Source organism: Sinocyclocheilus rhinocerous, unplaced genomic scaffold (genome assembly GCF_001515625.1).
Source record: "Sinocyclocheilus rhinocerous isolate Xijiao unplaced genomic scaffold, SAMN03320098_v1.1 scaffold2613, whole genome shotgun sequence".
In the NCBI taxonomy this organism is placed as follows: domain Eukaryota; kingdom Metazoa; phylum Chordata; class Actinopteri; order Cypriniformes; family Cyprinidae; genus Sinocyclocheilus; species Sinocyclocheilus rhinocerous.
In genome coordinates this window covers 122,996-149,528 of record NW_015650705.1, presented here as the reverse complement: position 1 = coordinate 149,528, position 26,533 = coordinate 122,996, and the positions used below count along the sequence as shown (strand labels likewise).

Below are 26,533 nucleotides of genomic sequence, written 5' to 3'. Positions count from 1 at the left end.
ATATATATATATATATATATTCTGTATTTCACATTGGTCAATTTCATACAAAATTGTCACCGCCCCCAGAAATATATCAATATATGAAATTATTATATTTAAAGTAATAACATACTTTAATTATATATATATATATATATAATTTATTGTGTATATTTTTCTATCTAATAATGTTTTGCAGTTCTTGGGAAGATCCGGAGTGCTGTGGGCAGTGCTCACCTCCTAATGTCCCAGAAATTCCAGCAGTTTTACTGGTTGTGTCAGCAAAATTTGGTATGTGGCATTTCTACGATCCCCATGAGATATACTTTAATGCTCCTTTTGCATCATAAAATACATCAACCATGCACCAGTTCTGTCATAAAAGATTCAGTTTGCCTCTTTGAAAGGCAGTTCATTAGGAAGTATTTGTAAGTGTTTACCTTGCATTCTTGTAAGTCTTTAGTTTTTGGTCAAAACAAGGTTAAATACTAGCTTTTCAGCATCTTATAATGTTCACATTTTTAAAAAAAAGATCCTTAAAAGCCAATAAAATTGAGAAGCAAACTTGTGCAAGATATTATTTTAATCAGAAATATCTTTGTTGACTTTTTTCCACATTGACAGTTTAAAAAATGTATAAAATCAAAAAATGATCAATAAAGCAATATATTATTTTATAAAAGGTCTAAATGTATTGTGCATTGTCTCTAACTGACTGAAATACACATTGATTAGTTGCAGTGTCATCTCCACTAAATATGATTTCAGCCTGAAAGGAGCTTTAACCAGTTTCAAGCTGTGTGAGTGTAAAGATCCTGACATTAATTGGTAGTTGAATGACACTTTAAAGGGTTTGTTTAGTGACGCCCCACGGCTCAGGACCTGGCTGGGTTCTGGGATCTCCTGCAGCTCTCCATTGAGGATGTCACTGCCAAGTTTGATGAGCTGCAGCAAATCAAGAGTAATGAGTGGAGGATAGTGGAGAGTCCAGAGAAGAAGGTAATTGTTTCTCTCTCTCTCTCTCTCTCTCTCTCTCTCTCTCTCTGGAGATTGTGAAATGATGGATGTTGTAATACATTCACACGGACAGGCAGAGACCAGCTTGTCCTCTCTAGTATGAGCTTCCAAGAGACTGAACAGTTTAGCGAAGCATCATTAACAGAGAAGAGAGGATGTAGCCAGAATAAACAGCAAATATTCTATTTGTATCATTGTTTGGATAAGAGATGATGAAAGTGAAGCTGGACTTTAGTGACCTCTAGTGATTATTCATGATAATCTATTAATTCATGGCACTTGGTGCAGTCATGCGCAAGTAGTGATCAGGATGCTTATTTGATGTGATTCCTCAAGGGGTCATAAGTTTACACCACTTTCTCATACGTTTTTATATTATCATTATTTTACATGACCCTGAAAAAGCTCCATAACCCAAGACAAAATAACTGAAATGAAACAAATCATGCTCTTCAAAAGTTCACATATCTGCATTGCCTCCTGCTCATTGGCGTTTGTGATAAGTGAGAGTGTATGAGTCCTTCAGTTGTCCTGAGTGGCGAAGCTGGGTCTCGATATCACTGCGCCACTGTGGGGAAGATCTCAAACGTGCAGCGCATGCTGAGAATCAAAAGAACTTACTGTACCCAGAGGATTTTTTTGTCAAAAACAGCAGACAGCTTCACTGCTCACACACAACTATCAGCTAAACAGGGTCAAAACATTCATTTACACTCAATAGGCAATTATAGGTATATATGTCAAATAAAATTACATTTGAAAATATATTCAAATAGAAAACAGTGATTTTAAATTGTAATAATATTTTACTTTAAAAATATATTTATTTTTAATAATAAATTTAAAATATTTTACTGTATTTTACTGCAGCCTTGGTGAGTCTTCTTTCAAAACCATTAAAAAATCTTACAGACCCCAAACTTTAGAATGGTTTACAGTGATGCGGGTAACACATTACAAGTAATGTGAGTTATATAATCAGATTTTTTTTTTCAAGTAACTAGTAAGCTAGTAGCTAGTAGTTAAACTAGTAGCTAAGTCACATTACTTTTTAATTTACAAGTTACTTTTTCAAATAAGTAATGATAGTTACTTTGTTTTCCCATTTATTGACTGACAGCTCTCGTGATTTCATGTTGAGAGAAATCGGGAGTAAGTGTGTGTTGTGTAAACATGATTGACTACAGTAAATGTGACTAAATGAGACTAATATTCTAGACTAAACATGCATTTACTCATCTCACTTGCAAAAAAACAAAAAAAACATTCAGTATTCCTCAAAATGAATAAAAAAACAGTGAAAAGCAAACTCAGAAAACCTGCAATAATTAAATGTTAACACAAAAATCCTTTATGTATTTAATCACATTTTATTAACCAGTGCTGACCTTCAGTGATCCAATTCAACGGTCCCACTTTATATTAAGTGGCCCTAATACCTGTGTACTTACATAGTAACTAGATGTGTACGTAGTATGTAACCACAGTGTAACTACACATTGGTACATAGTATCTAGAGCTGTAATATTTCTGTAACTAAAGAAAAAAGTGTTGTTACCAATGTCCTGTTACACATTTGTATTTACACATACCATTCAGTGGGTTGTTACATATGTGTAGTTACACAAACATTACAGCTGTAGATACTATGTACCAATGTGTACTTACACTGTGGTTACATACTACGTACACATCTAGTTACTATGTAAGTACACAGGTATTAGGGCCACAATATAAAGTGGGACCCATTTCCTTCAGCCTTATTCATTTCACTTTTGGTGTGAAAGGGCTTTTATATTTGCCAAAAATATAACTTTTTTTTATATTAAAAACAAACAAGCAAGCCCAGGCCAGATGAGAAAAAGTAACACAAAAGTAATTTAACACATTACTTTCCATAAAAAGTAACTAGGTAACGCAATTAGTTACTTTTTTAGGGAGTAACGCAATATTGTAATGCATTAATTTTAAAAGTAACTTTCCCCAACACTGATAGTTTATATATATTTACATATCAACATGTATATATAATTACTAATACTGATGCTGATTCTGATGCCTCCTATTAAATTTATTTTTTAATCAATTTCCTGGGATAAAATGAGTAAATATAGCCATTCAACATCACAGTATAATCAAAAGCCTTAATCTTTTTTATCATTTAATTTAAAAAATTTAATATAGTGATGCTTTTGTGCTCTGTTTAAATGAGAGCTGTCAGTTATTTTTTTCCCCACTAAGTTAATTTTGTGCATTTGTTTTCACAATAAATAAGAAAATCACAGATTTTTTTTATTTGAATTATTTGCACTAAATTGTTTTGTTGCATTGATACAAATTCTAATAAACCAAGGAAATGATAACAAACTCTACTCCTTTACCTCAGGAAAGAAAATGGCCACCTCCTGTTACAAAGAGGCCTCCTAAAGGTCGTGGAGCTGTCATGCGCGAGCGATCCTTGGATCTGCAGGACCGACAGAGGCAAGAGGCCCGCCGTAGGCTCCTAGCTGCAAAACGGGCTGCGTCTTTCCGTCAGAGCTCAGTTACAGAGCGGGCTGACAGCATAGAGATCTACATCCCTGAAGCCCAAACACGTTTATGAAACGCACATAACAACAGGGTACATCCATTCTGCTCCATGTCACTGCTCCGCCCGTTCACATTCTCCCATCTGTTACAAGTATTCTTCCTCTGCTCATCATCTACTCTGAGCTGAGAATAGTGGTGAGTTTATATATGCCTCAAACAGAGCTCAATGCAAAGAGGTCATGGCAGTCTATGCACTCCAAGGCCTGCAGCTACTGCAACCCAGTTTGTATTTCAGTTTTAAGTTCATTCAGAGGCCAAAACTAAGGCTTTGTCCACACTGCACACAAATCCGATTTGGTTTTCACATCCAATTTTTAGGATGCAATTAGGACACGGTTGCAATAGTAGTGATTAAAGTAACAATCCCGCCATGAGATGTGTGAGAGCGATTAGTTCATTAGCAATTATTATATTAACATTCATGCGCATACTGTGTCCAAAACCACTGACTCATTCACTCACTATTTATGACATGAATTTTATGGAGCCATAGGGACATGGTGATGGAAAATTATATTTCAATGCTTTTATGTTCTCTCGCGAAACTCTCGCGTTCTCTTGAAAAAATATTGCGTTCCCCTGAGAAACTGCATTCTCTCACAAAACATTTGCGTTCTGTTACGTTCCTCTGGAAACCTTTGCATTCTCTCGCGTAACTTTTGCGTTCCCCTGAGAAACTTCGCATTCTCTCACAAAACGTTTGCGTTCTCTCAAAAAACGTTTACATTTTCCTGAGAAGCTTTGCGCTTTCTTGTGAAACGTTTGCTCTTCTCGCAAAACCTTTGCTTTCCCCTAAGAAATGTTGCTTTCTCTCACTAAACGTTTGTGTTCTTGCACAAAAACGTTTGCGTTCCCCTGAGAAACTTTTCATTCGCTCGCGAAACGTTTGTGTTGGAAATAATATGAGGTGGCTATATTCCAATGCTTTTGTGGGTGAATGCAACATTTGTTGGGGCAATGCAAGAAATGTGTTCTTTTACGTTTGCGAAAGAACACAAAAAAGATTTGTGAACCACTGCAATGTTTCTTGAGGGAACACAATACTTTTGCGAGAAAATGCTTAGATATATGTGACCCTGGACCACAAAACCAGTCTTAAGTCGCTGGGGGATATTTGTAGCAATAGCCAAAAATACATTGTATGGGTCAAAATTATAGATTTTTTTATATTATAGCCAAAAATCATTAGGATATTAAGTAAAGATCATGTTCCATCAAGATATGTTGTAAATTTCCTACTGTAAATATATGAAAACTTAGTTTTTGATTAGTAATATGCATTGCTAAGAACTTCATTTGGACAACTTTAAAGGCGATTTTCTCAATATTTTGATTTTTTTTTTGCTCCCTCAGATTCCAGATTTTCAAAAAGTTGTATCTCGGCCAAATATTGTCCTATCCATATAATACCACACATCAATGGAAAGCTTATTTATTCAGCTTTCAGATGATATATAAATCTCAATTTCGTAAAATTTACCCTTATGACTGGTTTTGTGGTCCAGGGTCACATATAATTTTCATTCCCATCTCATATTTTTTTCCAACACCATGTCCTCTTAGGGGCTCCATCAAATGTCATATAATTTAATATATGAGGGAAAAAAATTAAAGAAAAAAAGAGACATACGGAATGTGATGCTTTTGGAATGACTAAAAACTAATTTGACTGTTCAGACACATTCCAACAGATTTTAAACCGATTTCAGACCACATATGGATGTAATTTGGAAACATCAGACTCCAAAAAAAAAAAAAAAAAATCAGATTTTTGTGGCCTGTCTGAACAAAGCCAAAGTCTAGCCCTCAGCATAGGCACAGTTAACACTCCTTTCAGAAAATGTATTCTACAGCACTGGCACAAAACTAATGTCACAGCATAGCCACTTCATCCACAGCATCATTCCCACGAACAGAAAACTAAAATGACTCTAAACTTGACTTAGTATGGAGTTTAGATTTAAATAAGCAAATTTAAGATCGCAATTTCTTTAAGGTTGCAAAGTCTTTACTGCTCAAAAGGCGTTACAAAGCAGTTCTACTTCTTAAATGATCCACATTTGTATGTTTGGAAACATCGGATTCCAAAAAAAGAAAGAAAGAAAATAAAAATAAATCGGAATTTTGCTGCCTGTCTGAACAAAGCCAAAGTCTAGCCCTCAGCATAGGCACAGTTAACACTCCTTTCAGAAAATGTATTCTACAGCACTGGCACAAAACTAATGTCACAGCATAGCCACTTCATCCACAGCATCATTCCCACGAACAGAAAACTAAAATGACTCTAAACTTGACTTAGTATGGAGTTTAGATTTAAATAAGCAAATTTAAGATCGCAATTTCTTTAAGGTTGCAAAGTCTTTACTGCTCAAAAGGCGTTACAAAGCAGTTCTACTTCTTAAATGATCCACATTTGTATTTCCAACGGAAATGTTGATCTTGATCCTCGTGATGTTGTCGCAGTGGGGGATTCGCACGAAGGTTTTGCTTCTAGACTTCAATTTAGTTTTAGCTTCAGGGTTAATAGAGATTAAATCTAGTTCTGACTTAACTGCACTGTCAAAGAGAGTTTAAAAAAATCATTTTATTCTATGGCTAAGGTTTAAAGTCCATTCAGCCCAAAAAGGCCTTGATATCATTCAGTCATAGCTTGACTTTCATTGACTGACCACCGGTTTTACACAAAAACATTTACAGAGAAATATTTACAACACTAATCTTCCTCAATGTTCACCACTCAAGGTAGTCTGTGACATAAAGGTGCAAAAGAAACTTTAATAATATTACTGTAAATGGTGCTGCTTTATACTCTAAAATGTAGAAGCCCCCTCCTCTCCTTTTCTGCACAGCACTATAAACCACCTGTGGACTTTTTAAAGGGAGGTTTAACATGGTGTCTCATCTCGGATTATCATATTTATGGTCACTGGTTTGTTGAAAAGAAATATATTTATTTTAGGTTAGACAGTTAAGCTTTTTGTATATCACACTTTTCGGTCCAGCATTTGCACAACAATGTGTCCATCTGCCTTGTCACTTTTGAGAACAGAAACCCGGGTGTGCAATAGGGGTCTCTATGATGAATTGTTGAATTCAAATACCATATTTTAGATTGGGTGGCAACAATTCACTTTTTTATTTCTAATTTGGCTTTAGGTTCTTTATAACCTCGATTGTGGACTAAATAATAACCAACAGCAGCATTAGATTCCGTACCTTATATTTGTAAATACAACAGTTATTTAACAGCAGTTATTAATTATTTTTACTGGCACAATGATGAATTTTAACTGTCCACAACTCTGACTGCGGGATTTTTCGCCCTGGTTCCAGGCCTAACTATCTAGAGATGGCCGTTTGCTACGTTGCTAGCGGTACTGTCTATCCTCTTAGCATAACTGCTGCTTACATTCATAAGGCGTTAGAAAGCAGCATATAAATCCCTGGCTTTTTAGCTATTTCCTTTACCTGGCAGCCTTACAGCATCTTAAGAAAAAAGCATTGTGAATGTACTGCCCTGCTCTTGCAAAAAAAAAAAATGAATAAATAAAATAATAATAAAAATAAATATATATATAAGTAAAACATTTTTAAAAAATGAAGAAGCAGCAGAAAAAAAGGGATTTGTCAATAAATGTTTCAGCTCATTTTAGGAGTAAATTCAGACTTGTACAGGAAAAATTAATTGGGTAATGATTAGTTTTAATGCCACATTTAAAGCAAGGGATATTTCAACCAAAAACTGGTTTACTATCATCTCGTTATCTTTACAAATTGTTGATCAGAACTCCATTAGTTTAATCCTCACATTGAGCACAAAAGAAGCTCTCAAAACCCTCATCCGTCCCTCCCGAACCTATAACAAAAAGTGTCCTTCGCGGGTCAAAATGACCCGAAGGCTAAAAATGACACTAATTTTTTTTTTTTGGTCCAGAAATCTTATATTGATCCATTTTTATATATTTTTTTCTAAATATTTATGTAGGTTTTTCTATTACTGTTTGGTAATTTTTATGATATTTACCTTTATTCTGGATATTTTTAAGAAAATATAAGCAAATAAGCAGTTTTGTACATTATTTCACCAAAAAAAACAAAAAACAAATAAAGACACAATTTCAGTCCTGTTCATCAAAAACCAACCATCTGTTGGAATTGGAATTGAGTCACTGAGTGTCTCTGATGCCATCTGGTGGGGGAAAATTACATAAAATTGCATTTTATGGTTACAGCCACTAGAGGGGCCTAGTGTCTTTCTCAATGATTTACATATTGTAGTCCAACTTAAGAGTACTTTACAACTAGGTCCCCTTTTCAAAGAAACTTCCTTCCCTGTTTTAAAAGATATTGTCATGAAATAACGCGTTCAGGCAGTGCTGATAAGTTGTGGCATAGGTGTATCGCTGCTTGTGTAAATGCCATGCCATGCCATGTGTCCGTCTATTTTTTTTTTTTTTAGTAGAGATCTAGCAGATATCGGCGATTATAAAAGGTGGAAACATCCATAGGTGCCTTATAATCAGTGTTGGAGACTTAAAATGATTTGCATGAGATACAGCTTATGCAGAGAAAATGTTTGCTTATGGTCGAAGACTGGCGAAACCCTGCAGTATTATTTCGTGTCATGCATTTCAGATCATCTGATCAACTAGGGGCTCAAAAATGTTAAAACAGATGCATAATCTGTGGATCTTTTTTTTTTTTTTTTGCTTCGAACATAATTTTCTGACTGTGTGATAGTGATATGTTCAGTATAAATGTTAGAAAATTATTGACAGCTATTAGAGGTATTAATATAGTGTTTTATCAACATGGAAGTCTAAAGGTGCGGTCACATTAAACTATGAAAACTATGTTCATACACAGATGAGCACAGTTGAGTGAAAGGTAAAGTAAGGTAAACTTGGATCTGCAAATTCATATAGTGAGAAATCTGCAGTTTGTAGAAAGCCAGCCTCAAAGCTGCATAGTTTGCCGTTTAATGAAAAGGTGGAGTAGATAGAAAATAGCATTCAATATTTCAAGCAATAAATGCTCATTGGAAAAACGTGCCTACCTACATTTTTGCAAAACTCCTATAACATACTTTTATTTCACATAACCAGCTCCTTATGTACTTTATGGCTTTTCTGAGGTAATGAACATGCTCGAAAGCGCACCCGGTATATTTAACTTGAGATGCGGAGTGCTCAAGAATGAGTCCTGTGAAACACAAGTCACAAGACTCAGTAAAAGAGCTCACAGACTTGTAGATTCGAACAACAATTACATGGATGGTTCAGCATTTTTATTTCGCAATTTCTTTGGTTAACACTATCGGTTGGGTTTACTGTTGGTGTGACTTTCAAGCGCGATAGAGCATTAACCTTTTAGGTTGACATTTAATTTCCGAACTCCCGCGATATGTACAACAACCAGTGTAATGAAATGTTGCCAGACTCACGTTCATCTGTTTTGGTTAAAACGAAACATACTTTTAGCATCACTCACTGAACAATTCACTTTGAAAAAGCCATGAATTGAAGGAGAATTATATCATTTTGCAGAAATGTCACCACAGAAACATTTTTCCAGTGAGCCTGGGTCGATTACAAATGTATTGGTTATTTGCAATTTATTATGTATTATTCCATGGCCTGTCTGAATACTGCATTCTGATTGGCTGGCAGGTATGCAGTAAAACCGTTTAATGCACAAGTAGTTCCAAGTCAGTTTAATCACCGTTCTATATTAATGCGCTGCTTTAATTGATGCACACTAACCAACACACACACACAGAGAGAGAGAGAGAGAGAGAGAGGTCAGAGATCGCTGATTGCGCTGCACACACAAACTCGTTGTCAATGCTTCCCCGTGATTTTCATTAATAAAATAGCCTAGATACTAGATCGCTACATTATATTCCTCAGCAACGAGGTGGTAAAATCACTGTTTTTGAAGTAATTGTTTGTACAGAGAGACGCGCAGACACAGCACGCAGGTACACACAACTGTCATCTCTCTCTGTCTCTCTCTCTCTCAAACGATCGATCGATAATTAATTGAAATACATGCTATAATTAATTCAAATAAATGTGGTCTTACCGCACTATTTCATCTCTGTGTATGATTTGAAGCGGGCTGAATGCTAGCGCTAACGTGCCGTAACTGACGAAAATAACTGTCAAATATTGTCTATAACTTGGCAAATGACCATGGAATAAGCGGGATAATCAACGGCTAGCTGTGCATTAAAGGATTTTAAATGCAGTTTGCGTCGGGCGGTTCTTTGCCTCCACATCGTGCATTTAAAATCCTTTATTGCACGGCTAGCCGTTGATTATCCCTTACTTAATGAATATGTGACATCAGATCTTGTTGCCCATATTCATTGCAGCATCTCAAATGTGGTTAGTGTGACCGCACCTTAAGACTGATGAAAGCGTTAAATGCAGGTAACTTTAGTTTTGATCAATATCTGTGCTCTGTTATGATGAACACATGAGGGCTTCACATCATTCATCTCTAAAAAACACAATACACAGTATTAGACTAAATGCATGGTCCACCTCTCGCGTGCTTACACACTCTACCAGACTTGCCAGAATGTGCAATAGTGTATAAATACATGGCAGGCACATGGTGTCATTACCTCTTAGTGTGTGGTCATTACACTACACTAGTGCTAGTAAAGTCTCTCTACTAGTACTGAGTCTCTCTGCGATCAGTTCAAGGCAAACAGAGCGATTTGTCATGCCTTAAAAATGGCATGGATGCTTCAGTGTTTTTCTCTCATGTTTGCTTTTGTTAACACTATTGGTTGGGTTTAGTGACAGAGCATTAACCTTTTAGTGCCACTCAATAGACATTTCATTTCAGAACTGCTGTGATACAAAAGCCAGTGTTATAAAACTTAGCTTGACTCGCGTTCATCTGTTTCGGATCAAACTAAATGCACTATTACCGCCACTCACTAGTCATTTCACTTTGAAATTACAGTGAAACAAGGGAGAAGCAGCATGATATCATTTTGCAGAAATGTCACCACAGGAACGGTTTTCCAATAAGCCTGGGTTGATTAAAAACCTGTTTTTTTTTCTGATTTATAACTATGTGACATTATATCCTGTTGCCCATATTCATTGCACCATCTGAAATTTGGTTAGCGTGACCGCACCTTAAGACTGAGGGAAGTGTTAAATGCAGGTAACTTCAGTTTTGATTTATATCTGTCCTCTGTTATGACGGACACATGAGGGCTCCACATTGTTCATCTCTACAAAACAATACAGAGTATCAGACTAAATGCCAGTGTCCACCTCTCGCGTGCTTACACACTCTACCAGACTTGCCAGAATGTGCAATAGTGTATAAATACATGGCAGGCACATGGTGTCATTACCTCTTAGTGTGTGGTATTAATGGCGGGACACTACACTAGTGCTAATAAAGTCTCTCTACTAGTACTGAGTCTCTCTGCGATCAGTTCAAGGCTAACAGAGCGATTTGTCATGCCTTTCTACTATGCAGCAGCTCTAGTCTGACTTTCTGAATTTCAGAAGAGACACTTATTCACAGAAACTATGTTTTACCCATTTCCGTGACTATATTTTTTGGGGGAATAACAAAAAATGCCTTGCAACCCTGTTGAAAAGACAAATTAGAGCTGGTATGATGCTGGTCTAGCTGGTGGACCAGCATAGCTTTGCTGTTCACCAGCAAAAAATACTAGTCAACACGTGATCTGTCTAGTGATGCTGGTTGACCTAGGTTGGACTACAAAGGCAAAATAGTCAAAATTGAGTAACGACCGACTCGGATCTATCCAATTTGGCTCAATTATGCATATTCAAAGTTCATCTTAAATGAATGAATGAATGAATCAAGCTGTTTCTCTCAGTTGCTGTAGTTACTGCATTTGCATTTATAGGGCAGTACAGTCCTCCTGGTTAAGCTAGTTAAGAAGGGACACTCACCGCATCTAAACCACAACATGCTGGTGACCAGCAACGCTGCTCTTTTCAACATGGTCACAGTTTATTTATTCACCACTTCCCCTGAGGATATTTCTCGCCTATAAAAAACATTTTATAAAGTTGTGGCCAGTGTGTGCACAGATACACAGTAAAGTTGCATCGCAAACGCATTACATCATTGCTAAAAAAAAAAACTGTGCTGCCAACTTTCAGTTTACTGACATACTGCAGGGAAGCCCTTTAATAGGTTTTGTTAGTTTCCGATTCTCCTCTTTGAGGGTCAGTTCCTCCATAATGCAAAGACGGCTGTTGTTCTATGAACAATGCTGTTATTTCTTTTACTGAAAATGTGAATCAATCTAAACCACTGTTTAAAAATACATTGAGACATTTGAGAGGTTAAAACTGGTGCTTTGTCATAGAGGTGTGTTGGATTCATATAGGCATGGACTGGTTTTGACAGGACAATCAACATGCATACACTCACGTACTTACACAGAAACAATATGTTCAGTAGTGTGTAGGCCTCACTGTCCGCCCTCCAAACGGCATGATTATCTTTTAAATATATATGTAATTGCTTATAATTACAAAATTAAACATTATACCCTTAACCAGTTGTTCTCTACCCCACCCTCCCTTTTCATTTGTCTGTTGTCCACCTATTCAAGGCTTCTCTGCAAAGAAATCACAGTATTACAGGCAGCTGAATGATTGTTCAGCTGTAGATCTTAAGTACAGATGTTTCGCTGCCTGTTCAGCAATAACCTGAAGGGTTTCATTAAAGGATCATGGCACAGACACAATTAGACATTCTTGCTTTGGTAGACTATGTGAAAATAATGATTCTTTACATTTCAAATGCTCTGAAAAATCAAAGTCTTAGACAAAGCAGGATGTTGAGGTCTGTCTGTGGTGCTCAATTGACTTTTCAGAGCGCGAGGTGGGATTTCAGGCAGTTTTGCTGTGCATTCACAGTTTTTAGTCTCAAAGGTTAACCATGCTCCCAGTATGAAAATACGTTGGTCTTAGTTTCTCATGACTAATTCGTCAAGGGGAGGGTTTTTCTCGTTTGTTTTCCAGCACATCTGATGTAATGTGGTTTGAATAAGTGAGACCTCTCATAAATGGGCTATAAAAGTGAGTTTTTGAGAGTGGTTTGGCTTCAAACTTGTTTTGAATCATTAAATATATCAATAATAAGGATGAATCTAATGCCAAATATACATTATTTATTTAAAATACATATATTGATAAATGAATATATGCCTAATTAAAAATTTTTTTTTGCTCTAATCCATGTTTAACTGAACTTTGTCAAGATTATTTTATAAAGCTATGACAGCATGCAGGATCGTAAAAAAAAATGAATGTATGATTTGATGTTTCATTGCTGTTAGTTGTTTTGGCATTTTACAAATAGTTTGGTATTTGTACAATTAATATACTTTTTTATTTATAATTTATCGAGTCATATTCATAGATCTAAATATGAAATGTTGGGTTTTTTGCAGATTAGGATTTTATGAAGGGTTTGGTCCTTCTCTGCTTTAGTTTTGCTTCAGTATTTTGCCTAATTTCAGATTTGATCAATCTGCCTCTTTGAATAATTAAATATTAAGTATGAGCATTTGTTGTACATAGAACTACTATTAAACTTTTTTTGAAGAAAAGAAAGAATTTTGTGCTGCTCGTTTTCATTTGTTCTAAATATGCAATTTGACTTGACTATGAAATGTTGGTTGATATTCTTCATTTACTTCTTCCAAACATCAGACATTGTTGTTTAAAAAAAAAAATGATGAAGTATTAAACACCAAGAAGTTGGATGGCTTTATTTTTTTATCAATGCAAAGTATGTCAAAAGGACAACATTTTAAACCACAGGGAAATGGTTGACATTTTCCTATGTTTTAGCTACTGAAAGGCGCCTCTTAGCTGTATTTTTCTCAAAGTACTTAGAAAAGTTGTTCATGATGATGGTGATGGGTAAAGAAACCACAAGCAACCCACAGAGAATGCAAAGTGTAGCTACAATCCTCCCAGCTGCTGTCTGTGGATATACATCCCCATAGCCCACCGTAGTCATTGAAATAATGGCCCACCACCAACAAACAGGAATAGAAGAGAGTTTGGACGAAGCGTCTTCCTTTTCAGTGTAGTAGATAAAAGTCGAGAAGAACGATATTCCAACAGTAATGAAAAGAATGAGCAAACCCACCTCGGATTGGCAATTCTTTAGAGTTTCTCCAAAAGCTCTCACCCCTTCTGAATGTCGAGCAAGCTTTAGGACCCTGAAGGCTCTCATTAACCGGAGAACCTGAACCACCTTCCCCATGTTGACCAGACTTTGGTTTTCCTCCCCATCCCCTTCGTCCAAACTTTCAAAGGCCAGCGTCACATAGAAAGGCAAGACAGAAGCCATGTCAATCATGTTCAGAGGGTTTCCCAAAAACGTCCATGGGCGAGGTGCTGCTACAACTCGCAGAACAAATTCCACTGAGAAGAAAATGTTACAGATGAGCTCCAGAGAGTCCAGAACAGAATGTTCACTGTCAGTTGCATACCTGAATTCAGGCATACTGTGAATACACATGGCCACAATGGAGGTCAAAATGACCAGGACTGAAAGCACAGCTACACCTTTGGAACACTTGGAGTGATTGGGATCTTCAAGAGTTTGCCACATGAACTTGCGAACATCTGAACACCACGTGCCCTCAAACCTCCACAGGTCACTCCCCACAACGGAGATCTCTCCAGACGACGTGGCATTACTAGACCTGCCACACGCGTTTTGCTCCCGGTCATGTTTGCGCTCAAGGAACCAATCGAGACAGCAGGCCTCCAGATCCAGTTCACCAATGCCCCAGTATTCGATCTCCTGACTGAAGCAAAACACACACAGCTCCTCCAGAGCATGAAAGTGTCCTGTACGGTAGAAGTTCAGAACACAGTGGAAGACTTGCGGGCTTCTGTCGAAGTAGTATTCCTGCTCAGCAGGGCTGTAGTCATCACATAGTTCCAAGATGGCGGCATCGCTGCAGCACTGGATTAACTGACCCACACGTGTGTTGGGGAACCGGAGCAGAACGCAGCGCTCCACCTTGTGCTGGATGCCTCCAACGTTGAGGTTAACAAGATCTTCCTCCCTGCCTTGATGGTGGAGAACTTGGCCATACATCATGGTGGTACGGATTCATTGAATCTGGAAGTCTTGCCAATGATATACTTGCATTTTCTACTAAAACAACAGAAATGCGAATGTTAGCTACATCAGCAACACTGAAAATTACTTAATCTATGAAATTAATGAAATAAATTTGAATGAATTTTGTTTAATCATAGTCCTGCAGTATGACAAGCTATACTCTTTTTTTTAACTGGTTTCTGAATATCTTTTTTTTTTTTTTTTTTTTTTTTTTTATCATATTAATTGAAATAAATGGTACTTTAAAATGTATATGTCACATCACAGGACCATTTAAAATACCAGTGCCTTAAAGTTTAAAATAGAAGTTTACATTTTAAAAAATAATTACAAATAATGGAAACCAACCCAATCTCATAGGAAAACAACTATTATATGCAATGGCAATTTCATACGATGTAAACAGTGTGAAAACAAAAGAAATGTAAGCATGAAGGTGCACCCCAAACCTCAATCCTTAAACATAACAGTGAAGCATAAGCACATCATACAAATACATACGAATGAGATACAAATTCATATACAAATTCCACCAATTTGCCAAAATGTTGTGAATTGCCATGAGATTGTGTTGGAAAAACCACACAAATATTATAATATACATTTCTACATATAGTGTTGATGTTGATAAAAAGTTGCCAATAAGCTAACATTACATTTGACATTAAAGAAACAATGCATTTCAATTTGGTGGTCTTTTATTTTAAGCTTGCAAACGTGTTAAAAATTGTGTGTAATGAATAAAAGGGTCATCTTCAGGTAATGGTGCCATTTGTGTGCCATGACATTTGGATTGATGGATTCTTGAAAATTCAGCAGCAACCTTTTCAAATGAAATAAATTAGTATAGATTATTATATATCAGAATTGTTTTAATTATATATAACAGGATATTTACAGCAGTGACAGTACCCTGTTGAAAAAAATGCTGGTTAGGTATGTTTTGAAGCATGGCAGCTGGTTTGATCTGGTTTAAGCTGGTCCTTAGTTGGTCATGAGCTGGTTTAAGATGGTTATGAGCAGGTGCTAATTGCTTAGGACCAGCACATGCCCAGCTTAAACCAGCTGCCATGCTTCAAAACATACCTAACCAGCATATGCAGTTTTTTTTTTCAACAGGGTACTGTCACTGCTGTAAACAGATCCTCTCAGACAACATAGGCTGAAACTTAACAACATCAGAGTGTATATCTTCTGAGCCTACTACAATTACAGATTAAACATGTGACCCTATTTATTCTATAGGTCTATATAGATTGACATTATTCAAAAAGAATGCAACACTGCATTTGACAGACATATTTGACAACATGTGCACTGCTTATGTTTAATATTCTGGGTTACCTTGAAGTCATGGGGAGACACTTTTTATTGACACTGATTTGAGAATAGGTTACCTTTTTGTAAATATGAAACAAAAGGTAAATACATAAAGGCTTTTAAATACTCTTTTTGTGGCTTTTCAGCAGTTAAACAGTATATAAAACAATTAACGAAACAGCAAAGAATAGAGTAATAATGACAACACGTAAAACTATTTGAAACCTGATGTTTATATATTTTAAAAAAAAACATACTTTGTCTTGAGAACACAGCTCATTATAGTTTACTCTTGCCTGAATATATTCAATTGCGGATTTATTGTTCATTTATTTACCCCAAAGCTATAGCGAAAAAATATTATAATACTGATTTTTGCTTGCAAGACAGAATTCACATGAATTGTCCTAATATGCCTCCTAGACGTTCGAAACACTCTAAATTACTGCTAGAGAAACCAAGAATTTATGACTCAAAAACGTTATTAGAGTCCTTTGAAAATCATTTTAAAATACAGCCAACGTGACATCTAACCCCAGTGTTTTCTATGAGTCATAACTACAATCAGACATCAGAAAAAAATGGCAAAAGAGAGAAAACTTACAGCGAACATAAATTCAAGTAAATATCACCTACCCACCCGGCTCCAAATCATTTGCACCTTTCCGCACTGACGCAAAACTCTAAAGAAACAGTCACTTTATCAATAATGCATGATAGCCATAAGCACCAAAAGCCCGCAGTTTTCCGTTAACCTTCAAATCCAGGTAATGGTTATGAGCAGGTGCTAATTGCTTAGGCCCAGCACATGCCCAGCTTAAACCAGCTGCCATGCTTCAAAACATACCTAACCAGCATATGCAGTTTTTTTTTTCAACAGGGTACTGTCACTGCTGTAAACAGATCCTCTCAGACAACATAGGCTGAAATTTAACAACATCAGAGTGTATATCTTCTGAGCCTACTACAATTACAGATTAAACATGTGACCCTATTTATTCTATAGGTCTATATAGATTGACATTATTCAAAAAGAATGCAACACTGCATTTGACAGACATATTTGACAACATGTGCACTGCTTATGTTTAATATTCTGGGTTACCTTGAAGTCATGGGGAGACACTTTTTATTGACACTGATTTGAGAATAGGTTACCTTTTTGTAAATATGAAACAAAAGGTAAATACATAAAGGCTTTTAAATACTCTTTTTGTGGCTTTTCAGCAGTTAAACAGTATATAAAACAATTAATGAAACAGCAAAGAATAGAGTAATAATGACAACACGTAAAACTATTTGAAACCTGATGTTTATATATTAAAAAAAAAAACATACTTTGTCTTGAGAACACAGTTCATTATAGTTTACTCTTGCCTGAATATATTCAATTGCGGATTTATTGTTCATTTATTTACCCCAAAGCTATAGCGAAAAAATATTATAATACTGATTTTTGCTTGCAAGACAGAATTCACATGAATTGTCCTAATATGCCTCCTAGACGTTCGAAACACTCTAAATTACTGCTAGAGAAACCAAGAATTTATGACTCAAAAACGTTATTAGAGTCCTTTGAAAATCATTTTAAAATACAGCCAACGTGACATCTAACCCCAGTGTTTTCTATGGGTCATAACTACAATCAGACATCAGAAAAAAATGGCAAAAGAGAGAAAACTTACAGCGAACATAAATTCAAGTAAATATCACCTACCCACCCGGCTCCAAATCATTTGCACCTTTCCGCACTGACGCAAAACTCTAAAGAAACAGTCACTTTATCAATAATGCATGATAGCCATAAGCACCAAAAGCCCGCAGTTTTCCGTTAACCTTCAAATCCAGGTACACACCTAGCTGGGCGGAGAGTCCCGTAATAGAGCGCAGGAAGCTGCACGAGGTGTTTGTGTTCCTCACCTGTGCGCAATACTGTGCAATCAGACGGAACGCTCACGAGACAGTTCATTAATCACCTGTTGCTGAGGTCGCGCTTTTGAGTAGAAGACACGGTTGATGGTTTCTGCATGATATACATTAACAAAGATATCAAATAATGGAATGCTTTGAAATAGGGTATGTCTTAGGCTATGGAAATGTGTGTGTTTGAAATCATCATGTGTTGATTTATTTATGATTCTTTTAGGGCTTTATGGGTAATGGTCACTATAATATGCATTCATGCTGATACCTCTGAAGGTAAGCCATGCTATTGGTTTAAACTATTTTGTGTCAAGTCATGTAATTCATTACTTAATGGACACATTTCTTGATTGCAGATGGAATCCAAGCTGAATGTCTTGGAAATAGAGTACAGTTTATCCTCCCCGGTTCTTTGAGTGCAGGAAGTCCTTTAGAGGTGTATGCAGTCAGTAAGTTAATTATCCATTTGTTTGTGTGCCAATAAGTTAAATACACACAGGAATCAATTCAGACCTCCTCTGGGTGTTTCAGATAATACGCATACAGTCCTTGTCACACCTCACCTGGCGGCTCAGTGTGGCTATACACAGAAATCTGATCCTTGGGGAAATACGATAGTGTCAGCTTCCCTACAGAGTTGTTTTGCAGAGAACCAGGTCTGTGTCTTTATCAATTAAGCATTCCTTTAACCATATCTAGTTCTGAAGCTATAGTTTATCATGTAAATAATTTAGAAAATGTGATGTGGGTGTTTAGGAGGGAAAGGATTTGTATTTCTTATTACACATACCCAACCGTTTTGAATAGGGTGACAAGGAGTTTAAAGTAGCCATGCAGTTTAAACTGTATGAAATCCCCACGCTATCGGAGAAAGTCCATGAAGTGTTCAAGTCCTGCAGTCACACCATGATTTCACGAGAGATTTTGTGTGAGACGAACTTCATGGAGGCAAGTAACTTTTGAATGTCATTTTTTTAACTTTCTAAGAAAAAAAGTTTAAGTTTGGCCAATAGCAGCAGGATAGTTTATAGGATTGATGGCTGTTCATTTTGAAAGAAAATGCTTATCTAATTGGATAATAACTCAAGACTAGAGTTCTAATGTGCCAATGGAGTTGAAGTGTGATATTGCTACCTGCCTGTGCATGCCTGTTTATGTTCTGTCAGGTATCCGTAAGGAATGCGTTACCAGAAATCAAGATTGAACCAGTAAAAGAGTGGGTATGTATAAAAAAAAGTTTTTATTGGTGCTTCGGTATGCATTTTTACTGGTGTCCCGCACAATTTATACTAAATGAATGTCATCTAAAATTGTGTGTTTTTAAGGAGGCGTGTGCTGCTACTCTTATAAACAATCACACTTGAAGATTTTCACCTGGCAAATAATAAAACAAGTTTTTTTTTAAATTTTTTATCCCATACAGTGCATCTAAGGCCCTGTCCACACGAACGCGGTTATTTTTAAAACCGCAGCTTTTTCTACGCGGTTAGGCCGTTCGTCCACATGCAAACGCAGCACCAGTGAACATTCTTGAAAACGCCTGCCAGGGTGAAGATTTTTTTTTTTTGGCTTGTGACATCGGAGCCTGCGCTGTTATCTCTGCCTACTGGAAACTTTTTCAGGCTTCTGATTGGCCAACATGGCTTTACGGTTGAGATTATATCGCCACCTGTTGGTTTGGCATGCTCTTGACAGTGCTTCATAGCATGCGTTTGCGTTTTCATGTGGACGGAGATTTTTTTAAAAACGGAAGGAAAAACTGTTTATAAAAATACCAGTGTATGTGTGGACATGGCCTTAATCTGCATACTTACAATGTAGTGGTATTCGTGAAAAGGTTTGTGAGAAATACCTGGATGGTTTACTACTAATGCCAATATTTTTGATTTGTATTTTTTTTTTTTTTTTTATGGTTACAAAGTAAGTTCCTTATAAAATAAAGTACCCTCTCAGATACTATGCGATTCCAAATGCAGTTATAGACTGAAGGAGAGGGTGGGATCCTATTTTGGCCTACCAACTACTAAAAACTCCCTAGCAACTAGGGCTGCATGATGAATCGGCATTATAAATATACTTTATTTTAATAAAAATTATAATAAGAACTCCGATAAACCATATGTTGCCGTAGTTGTGTGTTTTATTAGTCACGTTGAATCAATGAAAAGTGGTTTAATCTTCTGTTTATTCAGCTGCAGCGATAGGCATTTCCTGGGTTTTTTCTGCTTGGCGTATTTGGAGTTTCAGCGCGAGAGCGCCCTCTGGCCTTTGGATGGAGATTTACTGCTGATCACAGAACCGTGCTTCACTGAAAGATACGCATGACAATCGCAGCTTCTGTCGAATCGCGATCTCGATTCCATTTCGATTTATTGTGCAGCCCTACTAGCAACTGTATAAGAATGCACTAAAAATACTTCGCAATACTAAATAGATTGGTAACCGTATAGTAATGTCCTGGCAACTACCCTAGCATTTGCAAGTTTTGCATGTGCAAGTACCACTTTTTTTATTTTTTTTGGTAAGTGGGTCTTTTTCTTTACCGATATCTTCATGGTTATCTTTGATACAGAAAAACTGACATTGTCCCTCTTTAACAGCCCACAGTTATACCTAACTTGCAACTTTGGAAAATCCTACTGTACACCCCTGAAGAGAAGGCTTTTGATGAAGACGCCCTACAAGAGATGGGCTACAGTGTTTACAGTTCTCCTACACGACTGGTCATGCGAAGCCCATTCGACATGGCTGAAACCTTTATTCAAAATGTATGAACGGTTTTATGTGCTAGCATATATGATGCATTAATTTCTCTCTAGTGCCTGAAGTATTTTTCCTTGTTAGGTTGACAATGTTGATATGATGGTGTTCAAATCAGTGGTCCTGTTCCGAGACCGCTGGGTCATGACTATTGTGGAGTCGGCAGCTGCCTGTCCAATCAGTGAGACTTCATTCACACACACTTGGGTTATTTTGCCATATGGGTGTTCCACAACTCATATTGTGCTCTGATTTGACTTAAGATGGAGCTTCTGTTGTGGGTCAGATGATTTATTGGCACGTTCCTCTGCGCATAACCCCTTTGGTGTCATCGGAAGTTGAAATCCAGGAGGTGCACTTGGGCGTTAATGGCAGAAGGTTCACAACTGAAGAGATGGGCAGCCGTAACTATGTCATGGCCATCACAGATTCCCATATCGTTGTTGAGATTCCCATTGGGGCTGCTGATGGATACTACAAGGTTGGGTTTTCAACTATGTTTTGCATTTAACTTGAAGATAATGACTAACACTTTTTTTTAATTTATTTATTTTTTTTTATTTTTATTATTATTACAGAGTCATGTTCTTATTGTGCTCTGATTTGACTTAAGATGGAGCTTCTGTTGTGGGTCAGATGATTTATTGGCACGTTCCTCTGCGCATAACCCCTTTGGTGTCATCGGAAGTTGAAATCCAGGAGGTGCACTTGGGCGTTAATGGCAGAAGGTTCACAACTGAAGAGATGGGCAGCCGTAACTATGTCATGGCCATCACAGATTCCCATATCGTTGTTGAGATTCCCATTGGGGCTGCTGATGGATACTACAAGGTTGGGTTTTCAACTATGTTTTGCATTTAACTTGAAGATAATGACTAACACTTTTTTTTTATTTTTTTATTTTTTATTTTTTTATTATTATTACAGAGTCATGTTCTTAATGACCAGTACCATGTCAGTTACAACATAGAACCCATGCTTGAGGTACTGTGGAAGGAGGGCCTGGATAAGACCTCATATAAGGTCTTGTTCCCCATCACCACCCCTTTGACACCATGGCCGCTCCAAGTTATAGACTGTGAGTGTTGCATTTAGGACAGAAAGGCTTTCTTTACTTGTACATTTTTCAAGAGAATTGTTTTTATGTGATCAGACACTCAGCCCAAGCAGAAGGTGTTTGATTTATTGCTGGGTTACTTCCTACCTGATGTGGAGCTGCTGAATATCACCTTTGTCTCTGAATTGCTCACTGTCTCGGAGATCATCAATAAAGGCATTGTCCTGCATGAGCAAAGCTTTTCCAACGACACCAAAGCCTTTACTCTCCAGGTTCCCTTCTCTGATCCTCAAGTCCAAATAAAGGTACGCTTTTAACTTCTGTTTATGTAGCTGTTATCCCAGCTTGTTTGGTTTGCCTTGTCTTAAAATGGTTTTATCTGTAATGCAGAATTTTCGCCTTGATGTAACGACCTACACACTTCCTCTTGTCTTTGGTTTCGTCATCATGCCCGAACATACGGCATTTGCACACTCCATAGTACTAGAAGCTTCTTTAGCTGACATTGGTAAGACCTTTTAGACTCATTTAAGAAAACTCTGCATGTTGGCTACAAGAGCAGAGCAAAGTCCTGCTCCTGGAGATCTCTCTTTGTGCCAAGGGGTCATGGTTTGGCAAGCTTGTGTGATCCAGGGAGTATATAAATATAATATTGTGGTAATTGCCTTATTCTGGTTTCATCAGCCAATCAGCAATGGCTTTTTTTCCAGCTCAAGTGTTTACATTGTGTTTGTGGCTCCATTGACTGGGAGGAGCTGCAGTAAACTCTGCACGAAGGCAGATCTCTAGGAGCAGAATTGTGCATAACTCAGATGTTGTGATATTTAACTTTGTATCCCTTTTTCTGCAGTCCTTCCACAACCAGAAGGAAGTTGCTATGAGGACTACTTCAACATTTATGTCAAATATGGGACCACCCCAAGTTCCCAAATAAAGATCAAACTGGGACAAATGGAGCTGAATAATAAGATTTTGCAGCAATATCAGCATCATTCAAATGAAACCCATTTTGACATTATTGTGCCATTCCTGTCCCCGGTTGTGGCTTTTGAGGTATTATTCAGATTTCCTGGGTTGCACTAGTAATTAGTGATGCTTACTACAGTATAGTTTACCAGTCATAAGTGATGCCCACACATATTAGAACAGTTGAATTGTATTTATTTAGTTATTCAAAATTAGTTAAATAACTTAAGTTGTTTCAAACCCATTTTTTTTCTCTGTATAGCACAAAAAATAGAAGTTTTCTAATAATGTCTATGGACAATTGGCTACCATCATCTTAATTCCATTGACTGTTTTTATACCTTTAATTTTCAAGTCTGTTCAGTTGGCTGGAATCATGGGAAGACTTGACGTGGAAATTTACGATTCCTTGAATAACTGGAGTATCAGAGAGTTCTCTCTTGCCTGCCCCTTTTTTGTAAAATTGTCAGGTTGGTTTGTATTTTGCATCACTGTCCTGATAATGTCTTGTTGCTATTTTATGATTGTGAGTTTCTTTTATTGTTGTGCCAGAGTGTTTTTCTAATGGAACGATTACGGTGGTATTTCCCAAACTGGAATCGGTACCACATCTTCATCCCGGTGAACTCTCTCTAAGAGACCCGGCCTGCAAACCCTACGACAGTGAAGACTACTTTGCTTATTTCCACTTTAATGTCACCAGTTGTGGAACCACACGGAAGGTACAATGAAGACATGCGCATCAAACATTTGTGCAACTATTGTATATGTGAAGGTGATTCACATACTGTTTTGCTTGTTCAGTTTGTTGGGGATACCATGATATACGAGAATGAAGTCACCAGGAAGAAAGATGAACCTTTGTCACAGACCTCCGAAAACCCTGAGCCAGAATACAGGTTAGGGGCATTTTTTTTTCTTTTCTTTTTTTAACACTTCATGCATCACTAAGGTTTGCCCACTGAAACAAGCAGGTAGTTTAAACCTTTAATCCTTCAGTGTTTAACCCATTTTGCAGTTTCCTTTTATTAAAGTATTGGTGTAAACTTGGTTGCTTACTAATGACTTTAAATGACATTAAGCACTTGTTTGAAGTACAAAAATGCCTGAAATGTTAATGAAGTGTTACTATTTCTATTGAAACTGCTCATTTCAAACAGGTTCATGGTGTCCTGCGTTTATATCGCAAACGGCATCCAAAGCATGAGCTTCGACACGGTTTCACACTTTAAGGAGCCGTACGCAGATGTTGGGAAGGGTGAACTCACTATTAGCCTGAGGCTTTCTAAGGGTATGTAAACTGCTTTAGCTATGCAAGTTACTACTTTGTCCAGTGTTGTTTTTTGGAATAACACGCAATTATGAATCATTCACAAGATACTAACTAGTTTAAGACAAATGCCAGTCAGTCTGAGCAATATGTGGTATAATGTGAGATCTTTTTTTTTTTTCGTCCCCAAGATATGGTTTACCGACTCTTCTATCATGATGGTGACTACCCAGTTTTAAAGTTTCTGAAACAGCCTCTCTATTTTGAGGTGGGTATGAATCACTCCAGGGACTCCAGGTTAGCAGTAGCCCTGGGAAATTGTTGGGCGACACTCACCGAGGACAAAGAATCCAAACCTAGATGGGATTTAATAGTTGATGGGTATGTTTGAAGCATTGCATGTGTTTGTGGAGCATTTATACTTGAAGGTTCTAATTCTTAATCTCAACCAGATGTGCCAATCCTAAAGATCCTGAACAGACCATCATCCATCCTGTAGTCGCAGATGAGAGAGTGGACATCCCAGATCACTTCAAAAGATTTGAGGTTAAAACATTTACTTTCACAGAGGATGATGAGAGTTCTAAAAGTGAGAATGCCACATTGGCCAGAAGGGTAAGTTTAAAAATTTCCAGAATTTGGATTAATACAAATTCTTTAAGAGTCTTATGTCTGCAGTGTTCTTTTCATGTGTATTGTGGATTGAACCGATAAGCATTTAACAGTTTATTTACGTTGCACATTTAGGTATTCGTTCATTGTGACGTCGTTATTTGTCATGCCAAGAACACTGCTGATGGGCGTTGTTACAAACAGTGTGAGGCGGCTCAGAATCTGATTGGTAGCAGCTCAAGTCGAGGTAACCATTTCAATTCAATCAGGTGAAAGTGCAGTTTCTCATCTCTGACTGGTCTTACTATTCTACAGTTCGCAGAAGTCCAAGCTTTTCAGAGGAAGCGCTGCAGCATGTGTCTATAGGTCCCATTCTGTTGCTGTAAACCTGTAAGTTTTACATTTCCAAATTATCACAGGAAATGTACTTGACTAATTCTGAAGGCATCAACACAAGGATATTTCTGGTTTTGTACACCACTTGGTGCAACTTGAAACTCAAATTATGTCATATAGCTGATGCAGTGAGACTAATTCTGAAGGCATCAACACAAGGATATTTCTGGTTTTGTACACCACTTGGTGCAACTTGAAACTCACTATGTCATATAGCTGATGCAGTGATGTGAATCTGTGGACATTGTGATTAATAAAACCTACCTTGTGAAACTTCCAAAATCATTACACAAATGTCAGTAACTGACACTCTCCCATTGCAATTACTTAATGTAGATGCTTTGATTGTCTCAAGCTTAATAAAGCGTTTTAACCCAATCGACTGAGTGGAATTTTATTCTCAAATTCTGAACATATACCACATGACAAAATATTAAGAATGCAATCATGGCTATGATGTATGTTACTGTTGAAAGCAATTTAATGTATAAATGTAGTGTGTTTTCCTGGACCATTTATATCAAAATAAATGGTGGAAATCATTGATTCCCCAGATCTTTGGATGAATTTCATATTAATCATTCTGATTCCTAATCTAAAATGAATTAAACTCTTCGGAGAAACTAGTGTGAACGAGTGATTGTTATAGCTGTTCCTTCAGACTAAACCCAAGTAGGAAGAGGCAAGTAGGTTGTCTGTTATATGTTGATGATCAATGTTTAAACAATCACCTCAGCATGTAATTTGTTTTGTATTGGGCCACTGTATGCTATTGCTAACTGAATGTTACTAATAACAGGAAGGATAATAGTTGGCAGTTGTGCTGCACAATAAATATTGTGACCTTTTTTGAAAGTTTTGATTTACTAATGTATACTGTTCAGGAATGGGGCAGTTCATATTGAAATATGTGTTTGCATGTATAAATATGTCCACTAATGTTAATGTTTTCAAAATACACATTTTGATTAAGAGGTTGTCTTGAGATAGATAGATATATATAGATATATATCTCTTATAGAATGTTTATAGTGACCATTGACTCTCAATCTCTAGAAAGGCCAAAAAAGGAGATTATTTAATCTCTCGCTCGCTCGCTCTCTCTCAGTTCAAGGTGCTTTATTGGCATGACATTTGTTACAGTATTGCCAAAGCATTTCAGATGTGTGCAATGCAGAATATGATTACACCATCAAAGTAAGAAAGGAGACAAAAAAATGAATAATAAGAGAAAATAAATAAATAAAATAAAAATAGCAACAGCAGATTGTAATTATTAATATTAGAAATACTATTATATACAATGAAGACTGTCAAATAAAGCAAATGAATTAACCATTTCGTAAGGTGTATACATACTTTGCATATTCTCTCTCTCTGCCTCTCTCTCTCTCTCTCTCTCTCTCGTTAAGTAACTTGTGCGTTGTTTTACTTACTTGTTTTTGACATATCCGACCGAACTACAAACTTTCCAG

The 26,533-nt window shown here is 36.9% G+C and overlaps 4 protein-coding genes across 7 annotated transcripts in view; 3 read left to right on the top strand and 1 right to left on the bottom strand.

Moving 5' to 3' along the window:
- LOC107712408 (disks large-associated protein 2-like) overlaps positions 1–786 on the top strand; it is a 10,444-nt gene extending 9,658 nt beyond the window's left edge. Inside the window, exons 4-5 of the mRNA XM_016517648.1 lie at positions 182–273; positions 751–786. Of these exons, the coding sequence (XP_016373134.1) occupies positions 182–273; positions 751–786 (128 nt within the window). The remainder of the gene's footprint in view (positions 1–181; positions 274–750) is intronic.
- A 63-nt stretch (positions 787–849) lies between these two features.
- Positions 850–4,203, top strand: LOC107712407 (disks large-associated protein 2-like; the record flags this gene model as incomplete). Its single annotated transcript, XM_016517647.1, has 2 exons — positions 850–981; positions 3,386–4,203. Coding segments are annotated over 2 exons (348 nt in total), but the record flags the coding sequence as incomplete, so codon positions are not given.
- A 9,169-nt stretch (positions 4,204–13,372) lies between these two features.
- On the bottom strand, positions 13,373–16,835 carry LOC107712424 (potassium voltage-gated channel subfamily S member 3-like). 4 transcript variants are annotated; one of them, XM_016517666.1, is made up of 2 exons: positions 16,711–16,835; positions 13,373–14,784 (listed from the first exon to the last, which is right to left on the bottom strand). In XM_016517666.1, the coding sequence occupies exon 2, from the start codon at positions 14,728–14,730 to the stop codon at positions 13,450–13,452; it is 1,281 nt and encodes a 426-aa protein (XP_016373152.1). In that variant the 5' UTR covers positions 14,731–14,784; positions 16,711–16,835; the 3' UTR covers positions 13,373–13,449. The 4 variants fall into 4 exon arrangements, with proteins under 4 accessions (XP_016373152.1, XP_016373151.1, XP_016373153.1 ...); XM_016517665.1 differs by having other exon boundaries at positions 13,373–14,787; positions 16,715–16,835; XM_016517667.1 differs by having other exon boundaries at positions 16,715–16,835.
- Positions 16,836–18,057: 1,222 nt separating this feature from the next.
- LOC107712422 (uncharacterized) lies at positions 18,058–25,184 on the top strand. The gene is made up of 21 exons (XM_016517663.1): positions 18,058–18,150; positions 18,221–18,273; positions 18,354–18,446; positions 18,529–18,653; positions 18,805–18,945; positions 19,164–19,217; positions 20,598–20,765; positions 20,842–20,938; positions 21,021–21,238; positions 21,685–21,835; positions 21,911–22,119; positions 22,205–22,322; positions 22,665–22,867; positions 23,136–23,250; positions 23,333–23,502; positions 23,585–23,679; positions 23,941–24,071; positions 24,242–24,431; positions 24,503–24,665; positions 24,798–24,909; positions 24,978–25,184. The coding sequence occupies exons 1-21, from the start codon at positions 18,131–18,133 to the stop codon at positions 25,046–25,048; spliced, it is 2,697 nt and encodes an 898-aa protein (XP_016373149.1). The 5' UTR covers positions 18,058–18,130; the 3' UTR covers positions 25,049–25,184.
- The last annotated feature ends 1,349 nt before the right edge of the window (positions 25,185–26,533 follow it).

Excerpts from the sequence above, each read along its gene's own strand:
- LOC107712422 (XM_016517663.1), top strand. The coding sequence starts at position 18,131 with ATGGAATGCTTTGAAATAGG. Across the intron at positions 18,274-18,353 it reads TCATGCTGATACCTCTGAAG|ATGGAATCCAAGCTGAATGT; the intron begins GTAAGCCATGCT and ends TCTTGATTGCAG. Across the intron at positions 22,868-23,135 it reads CCCCGGTTGTGGCTTTTGAG|TCTGTTCAGTTGGCTGGAAT; the intron begins GTATTATTCAGA and ends TTAATTTTCAAG.
- LOC107712424 (XM_016517666.1), bottom strand. The coding sequence starts at position 14,730 with ATGATGTATGGCCAAGTTCTCCACCATCAAGGCAGGGAGGAAGATCTT.